Genomic DNA, 8,584 nt, shown 5'->3' on the forward strand with positions numbered 1-8,584 from the left:
AGAAATATCTTACTCACGATCCCAGAGATGTGCAACCGAGTAGGATGACATTTTACATGTGCAAAATGCACATGTGTATCGAACAATAAAAAACACAACAGGCTGTTGACTAGACAGGATATCAGCGCAGAGCAGAAAAACAGATGTGAAATAACAGCAGAAATGTTACTTAGAAATGAGTAAAAAGCAGTGAAAATGATGGTTCTAATGACGGCATGTATGGAAACGGTTCTGAGGCAAACGGCCGGAGCCAGAACCGCTTTCAGAACTGAGACGTGTTCAGTGGCGGCGTGCAGCGGACACACACTGTGTGTGTCGGGTTTTAGGGAAAGATATGCAGGATCATCTCAGGCTTGATGACACACAATGTTTTCATCAGCAATTTAAGACTTTGAATTTAAATATAAGTACATTTGTGTAAACTTGCAGGCATGGATTTATATAGTTACGGTATTTTAAACAGGTAATCCTTATTGTTTCCTAAATGTGTGAAAGCATAGATGTTTAATGGTTAAAATATAATATTCTTTCAAGGTATAATGAAGCATWTTGATTCAATAGTGTGCTGGATCATTACAAAGATAATGTATGTTTTTTTTATTATAGCTATATAGTTTAATGATTTAGTGCAAACTTACAACAGATGTCGTCTTCAGGCACTTTACAGAAACTGTACAGTGTGCTGAATTAATTACTCAAAGTCGATTAAAAAGTTTCTAAGGAAACACAACCGATTGCATCAAGTCATTTSTTTTATATTATCGTGCTTATATTTTCACACGTTGCCTGTTTTGTGTTTAAGAAACACAATTAACAATAATAATAATAATAATAATAATAATAATAATAATAATAATAATAATAATAATATTACTAACCGTATCTATATGGACGGTTGATGTTTAGTTGCTTATGCAGTGAATTGACTTTTGAGAGAAGAGGTTTTTTTTCTTACAACTACTCCTTTTCATTCAAATTGTTGTTTATGTCAGCATGTGATTCAAACTGTAGTAAAATAAATCAATAAATAAATAATGGTTCAGTGTATCTCAAAAATGCTAGACCGTTTAAAAAGCTTCATTCATTTTTGTTTGGTGACTTTTAATTTAAAAATTTTTTTAATGTATTTTCCAAATTGTGAAATATTTCCATATTCTGCCGTTGTGCTTTAGTCAACGTTTCTTTTTTAGTTTTGCATTTGCATCGTAAAGCTAAAGCTAGTTCCAGCTCTCCTTTGAAGTAAGGCATATTAAGCAAATTGCTCTCTTTCCTTTCGCCTCGCAGAACACGAGAAGCCCACAGCGGTGATAGAGAACGGTGAGGTGAGGCTGAACGGGAAGGGGAAGAAGATCCGGAAGCCCCGGACCATCTACTCCAGCCTGCAGCTCCAGGCGCTCAACCAGCGCTTCCAGCAGACGCAGTACCTCGCCCTGCCCGAGAGGGCCGACCTCGCAGCCAAACTGGGCCTCACACAGACCCAGGTACCTGGAAACGCATGTAAAATATAGAAGCTATTATCTTTGTTGTTTCATTGTTTGTTTGCCTTCTGAAAGCACAGAAAATGAACACGAAAGCGTTCCCAAACACGATTTTTAGGATTTTTAGACCAGCTAAATGATTCTACATCATTTATGTTGTGAAGCTGCTCACACACTGCAAAAACACACACTCTTACCAAGTGGGTTTAGTCCCGTTTCTAGTGGAAATGTCTTATTACACTTGAAATAAGAAGCTAACTTACATGTATCTTTTCAGCAACATACAGCAGGCTGTTTTTAAAAAAAACAATTCCTTAATATCAATGAAAAAGTTCTAGTTCCATCAGCAGATAAATTTATTTATGACAAGACAATGTCCTCATGTTATAAGTGACATAATCTGCTGATGGAACTAGTACTTTCTCACCAATATTAAGGATTTTCTTTTTTAAAGAAAAAGCTACTGATAAGTTACTTTTAAGTTAGTTTTGTCTTAATTCATCTGTATTAATATATCTGCACTAGCAACTAGACAWAAAATACTTGGTGAGATTGTGTGTTTTTTTTCCAGTGCATTGAAGCATTTTAACACGCTCACTCAAATTAAAAAATGAAAACAAAAAAGAAAAAAGAAACAAGATTTCCTGTATGAGCTTATATCAATCACGCCTTTAATTGTTTCTTTTGTTCACATTGAAGCGAATCAAACGCCTAAACAGGCGGCGGCACATTCCTACACAGGTTCCTCCAGCTGGAAACAGATACCGGTTCTTTTACCTACATTAGTGGAACATGTCATGAGGCGTTCATGTTCCAGCTTAAGCAAACCTTGAGCCTATCTCTATGCAGGTTTATCAGTCTTTGGTTTGAGTTCAGTTGATTTTGTGGTCACTGTGTGGTTTGGCTCATAACTGCAGCAGAGCTGCAGAGAGGATCGTCAGGCAGGACTTGAACAGGTCCAGAGTCAGAACAAGATTCAGTTAACGTCTCTGCAGACCCCACACATGCTGGACACAAGCTGTTTTCAAGTTCAGGCCGGCGATACAGAGCTAGCAAAAGCTAGCCGCTACGGAGGCAGTTTCTTCCCCCAGGCTGTCACTGATGAACTCAGGGTTCCATATATACTTGCACTAATTAAACCTTCTGCTTATGTAAAAACACAGATACATGTTTACAGTGAAGAAAGCAATTTATTTGCTCATTTTTATTTGCTTATATTCCAAATGTCTATATTGAGAGAAAGCCAAGTAAAATTTTAAGATAGGCTATGAAGCAGATTATTTTCCTCTTAAAGTCATGTTTTCTTTTGTTTATGCATTTTTTTTAACTCACACTCGCATATTTTTTATGTCAAAAAGTCAGTGAGCCACTGAACCATGTTTACTCCAGGTTACTTTATTTTATTACTTTTTTTAAATGGGATATTTTAGTATGCTAGGACAATTAAGGCTGTCCTGTGGTGCAGTGGTTAGAGCGGGATGTGAAGGCTAACGACGTCAACACTGCCGTCCCGGGTTCGAATCTCATCCTCAGTTCCCCCTTTTCTCTGCACTAAAGAAAATAACAATAAAACATTCACATGTTTCCCACACCCAGGTATAAATTAACAACCGTAATTTAAGCTACTGGACATTTGCCATATAAACCTTTGTGCTGCCATTTATGCTGTATTACCTGCTGTAGACGTGGCTCAGCATCAGACTCTGACTGCCTGACGCAGTCATTACTAACAAAAATGTAGAGCAGACTGAAAAACCTCTATTTAAAAAGAATCTATCGTTATAATAAAACATTTATTAAAACATCTATTTTTTTCATGAGCTAAAGTATAGAATAAGCACCTGCTAAATTGTGCAGTAGTTTCTAGAGCAGCACTGGGACGTCAGTCTGTCTGCTGCTTCATGGTTTACTTGTCCTCTGTAGCTTTAAAACGGCGTCACCTTTCCGTGGCATGACTGTCCGTGTTTTCAAGAATATCTTGGAACTCGCTACTTTGTCCTTCTTGGAAGCAATAAAACAAAATTGCTACTACCTTTCTGTTAGCCAGCTGAGCCACTGGGTGACTCTGAGCTGCCCTTAAAGCCCCAGAGCCTCCTCTTTCATCACACGAAAACATCCTTAAACCACAGGAACAGTTTTGTAGAATTTATTTTGGTAGTTTGGAATTTGGAAACCAATAATAAAAATAATAATAATAATAATTAAAAAAAAACAACAACAACAAAATTATTAAAATAATTTAAAGAAGTTTGTGTTTGTTTGGAAGGGTCTTTGCTGCTTATTTTTAAGATATTATTCAAGAAAATATTTTTTTCTATTACTTTTTACTGATCACGCTTGTAAAAAACAAAAAAAGCACTTGCTGCTTATCAGCCTCATATTTATCAGTATTTATAAAACCCCGATGTCCTAGAGTTTATTTAAATTCAGTGTTGAGTGATTCTCTGTCTTGATGCAGTGGAGGTCGTTTACGGTCAGCTTATCCCTCCAAAACCAGCTCCAAACGGTCAAAGGAGGAGATTCAAGTTAGTGTGAATGTAGATTATTTAGAAGTCGCTTTTCTTTACTTTGACTGTATTTGGCCACAATTGGATTTAATTGTTGAAAGATTTAAAAAGAGCTGCCAGGCAGAGATTTTGTCGGTATTGTCTCACAGCTTTAATTAGAAGCTAAAGAAGATTTTTAACATAAATAAAACAACATCTAACTGGTGAGCTTCGTCTTGACACAGACCAAGCAACTTGTTGTTTTTTAAAGCTGAATTGTATGTGGTAAAAAAAAAAAAAAGAAATAATAATAATAAACTTACCAGGCACTTGAAGCTGAATGTTTTAGGTTATGGCTAGTAAATGACAGCCTAAATATCTGGTTCCCTTTCATTTCCTGTCAAACTAGGAAGACTCTACAATGCGAAGGCCTCCAAAATGTATTTAACACACAAATTCAACAGGCTACAAATTTAGCATTAATTTCCAGAATATTCTCAGTCTTTAAAAATGAATAATAATTCCTAAAGCAATGAGGAGACTTTATTTTATAAGAACTGCAGTTCTTTGTAATTAAGAGTTCCTGTAGCTCAGGGCTCTGCAACCACAAACCAAAGAGACATTTCTTGCCTTCAGTGCGGCTGAATAAACGTCGTTTAGAGCCACAAATCTCACATAATCTTTTGTGAAAAGATAACATAAAAAATGTTTCATTGAATATCTATAGTTGAAAATTTGTGGTCGTTTTTTTAAAGAACAGCCGTTTTAATTTGCTTTGAGGATTTAAAACTAAGAACATTGTAAAACATTTACAAAAAGAGGACTGATACATTTTCTTCTATGGAATGTTGATGTTTATGAAAAAGGATTTWAAAAAAATCAGTCTCTGAAGTAATGATGGGAAATATAATAAGCATTACCCATAATTGTGTCAGTCTGTTATGGAAATCTAATGCTAGATTTATTCTATGCAAAAAAAACCCTACTAAATCTGCGTTTGTTATATCTGTATTTTTTTTTTACAAAACGTGCTGGTTCTTCACTTTTTTGGGGTCAAATTATTATGAGCCATTGTGGAGAGTTCATAGAGCCTGTTAGAGCCAGAGCAGGGGAGCTCTGGCTTTAACAGTTTAGTTTGTGGCAGCAGCCACAAACTAAACTCTCAGGTTGAAAAATCCGTCTGTGGAAGAGTTGGCAGTTTATGGGTGTGACTCGGTTCTTTGAAGAGTAACTTAATTTGAATATCAACTCCAGTGGAAACAAACAGTAACAGAGCTGTATTATTAACATGAAATAGCATATTACTATCTGTTGTTATATAGTCAAAAAATCACCAGTTATTATACATGTGGGATTTTTTTTTGACACATGCATTGGCTAACAGCTCTATCTACAGTTACACCAGATTTGTCAGTAAAAGTGAAAAATCTGGTTCTGAACTGAGAACAGGTGTAACATTAACTCGGACTGAGTGGGAGTACTTCAGCTGCTATGTGATACGTGTGTGTGTGTGTGTGCGTGTGTGTGTGTGTGTGTTAATGTACTGGCTACACATTGCACCCTGTGTCATCAGTTGAATGGTTCTAATCCCCAATGAATGAACAGCTACAGATATGTTTACACTGGGGGAATTAGATGATCCATCGATTTGCCTCTGCCTGTTGTGGTAATAAAGCTCTGGGGAGGCAGCAGTTCGCCTGTAATTTACACGTTTACTGAGGAAGTAGTCGTAGAAAGTGGACTGTAACTGACATTGGCAAAGGTTTGATAGGAGTTTAACCGCCGTCCTATTAAAAGGAGTTATGGGGATTATCAAGAATACAGGCCCCGTTTCTTTAGAAAACGTCTTTTTTTTCTTTTTAAACATGAAATCATGCAATTATTTTGCCGCGTTTTTACATCGTGATACAAGAATGCAGCGTATGATGTGTTATCTGCAAGCAGAATTTCTGAAATATGAATAAAGGAGGAGGGCGAGGCATTCTTTGTGCTAGTTTATTACCCTGTGTGGTTCACATTTACAGGAAAAAAAAAGTTTCCCACTAAAATCTTCACACTGCTGAGCAACAGGCAGACAAACCAAATCTGCTCCCATGTCACTTCGACAACGACGTCTCGCTACGAAGAACTAAATCAAGTATGATCACCCAGAGGGTAAAACTGGGAGAGATGAACCTCAGTTTGTAGCGACTAGCTAATCAGGTTACGTCTTTGACAAGCTAATGTTTCCCTTATACAGATGTGTGTAAGATAGCTTGCCGAATTGTCAACATGCATCCTCTTTTTTGTGATATTTCTTCTTTAAGGCAGAAGAAGACAAACAGTTCAACTTCAATTATAGAGTTTTGTTTTCCAACCAAATTAATTCAAATTTCTTATCTTGAATCGGACACCTACTTATGAAAAAAATTAAGCTTTTTTGTTAAAAATCAAGTATTTCAAAACAACTAAAAAGTGGCAATTGTGCAGAGTGTAAAATTGACAGTGTACAACAGTGTCAGAACTGACATCACTGTCTCATTTTTAACTCTTGTCGATTCGCAGTTCAGTATTTGCTAATTCACCCATTGGCAGATTTTTCTGTGGAAAGTAAATTTGCCTTTTTTTTCTTTCTTATTTCTTTATCCTTTCTTGCCTTCTTTTTTCTGCTTTCTCGAAAATATTGAAAATAAAATTAAGCCTTAGAAACTGAATAACAGAGCTCCAATGCTAGCTGACATGCTATTAGCTGGTGTTTCCAGAGGAACCAATCCAGTAGTGCCATTCATTTTTCTTTGCAGTAACAGACTGTCCCCATAAAAAGCAGAGATAAGGAAGGCTGTAGTGCTAATACGTTCTCCATGGCGCGTATTAACGCATATTCAGGTACAGTTGGTGTTTGAATGATTAAAATAAGCAGTTAAGGTCAAGGAGTCTCAAACGTTAACTTTTTTCCTTGAGTCTTGATGGGTTCACAATGCCTCAGAGTGTGTTGTGTAAGGCTGGAGGTGGAATTGGACCCACTGGGAGAAACTCACAGAGCAGGTTGCTGATTGGTGTGAAGCCAATTCCATTTCAATGAACTGCACGTTTGTCATTTTTCGTCCATGATAATTTTTACTATATCAGCACAAATCACAATCTGGATAATGTCACGTTTGTGTTTAGGGACTTACTTTATTTTGAAAGATTAGTATGCTTTTTATCCAATGTTTCTGTTGCTTGTTTTCCGTGTTTCTTTCTACAAAGTGACCAAAAACTTCCATGCTGTGGTTCTTGTGGACGTTCTACTTGGTCTAAGTATAATTACGTTTTAAAAACTGCATTGTAAGAAAATACAAGAACAGTTAACGCATAATTTTACCAATTGTTGGAACAACACAGATGCATGAAAGTTGCATTCAACCAAACTGTCCTCATTTGTCATAAATATGCACAACTAGCTTTGAGCATTCCTGTGTTTGGCCAGTACTATAGCAATAAACTGCCAATGAGTAAGACTGATCTTAATTAATCTCACAATAAATAAAAATGAGCTTCAATTTTGAATTTTGCAATTTTCGTATTTTCCATTCTGATGATTTGTATTTTCTTTTTAAAGAGCAATTAAAAGCAGTCTGAAAATTGATTATGAGACGTCTTGATCCATTTTGCTTATAGTTTCTATTATGTGTTTATTTATTTATGTTTCATTCATTATTTTTGGTTGCTGTAGTTTAATTTGGATATTGAAAATATCCCCCTGTCCCAGTGTTAAGTGTTCTCTACAAAATTAAAGTTTATTGGTCTTCGAGAGGGCAAATTGGAAAAGGGCCTCAAAAGAGCAATATTGTCGTTTATTGCGATAATTACGTGGACAATTTATTGTCCAGTAAAATTTGTGATTGTGACAGGCCTATTAACCGTCTCATTTATTTTCAATAAACAGATCAACAGCATTTTGCTGTCTTGGGTGAGGAATAGCTACTTTATACTTAGGTGGTGTGTGCATTTTTATCTCTATCTTCTCTCTTTACCTCCTTGTTGTTGTTTGTGACACACAAGTAATCTCATTATTTAAACAAATTGAGTTTTAGAGATGCTTAGACATGAAAAACAAACACATTACCATTTAAAAGAGCACAGATTCTCCACCTGTGCACTTGAACCTTACATGTGCACATCCATGAATCAGTCAATCTTAACAAGCCTTTGAACAAACTCTTTCCTCTCCTTATGGTCACATGGTCAACTGTAATTAGCTCAGTCTGCGAATGTTAATACTGTCTGTGTGTTATGTACCGGCCACATTCTTCTCAGTACTCTGGAGCCCACACAGTAACACACCAATACAAACATATGCATCTACTTAAATACATTTAGCCCGAGTGGATGCTTTCATACACGTATAAAGAAACACACACGCTTGGAGATAGTGATCATGCACCCCATCGCCATCCCTCCTCCATGCCATTAGGCCGCCTGCCAAACACTGACCACTTTCCACTGAAATCGCAACTGTTCCCAGACGCTGCTGAGAAATGGCACGTAGCGCATTTCTGATGGTTGTTTTCTTTTTTTTCTCAAAAATGTATTCATCATACATATGCACACACACACACGCACGCACACGCACACACACACACACACACACACACACAC

General features: G+C 36.6%; 1 protein-coding gene across 1 annotated transcript in view; it reads left to right on the forward strand.

Moving 5' to 3' along the window:
* LOC103468507 (homeobox protein Dlx4a-like) overlaps window positions 1-8,584 on the forward strand; it is a 21,395-nt gene that overhangs the window by 4,320 nt on the left and 8,491 nt on the right. The window contains exon 2 of the mRNA XM_008415627.1: window positions 1,285-1,481. Within this exon, the coding sequence (XP_008413849.1) occupies window positions 1,285-1,481 (197 nt within the window). The remainder of the gene's footprint in view (window positions 1-1,284; window positions 1,482-8,584) is intronic.

This window comes from Poecilia reticulata, linkage group LG8 (assembly GCF_000633615.1).
Source record: "Poecilia reticulata strain Guanapo linkage group LG8, Guppy_female_1.0+MT, whole genome shotgun sequence".
NCBI classification, from domain to species: Eukaryota; Metazoa; Chordata; class Actinopteri; order Cyprinodontiformes; family Poeciliidae; genus Poecilia; species Poecilia reticulata.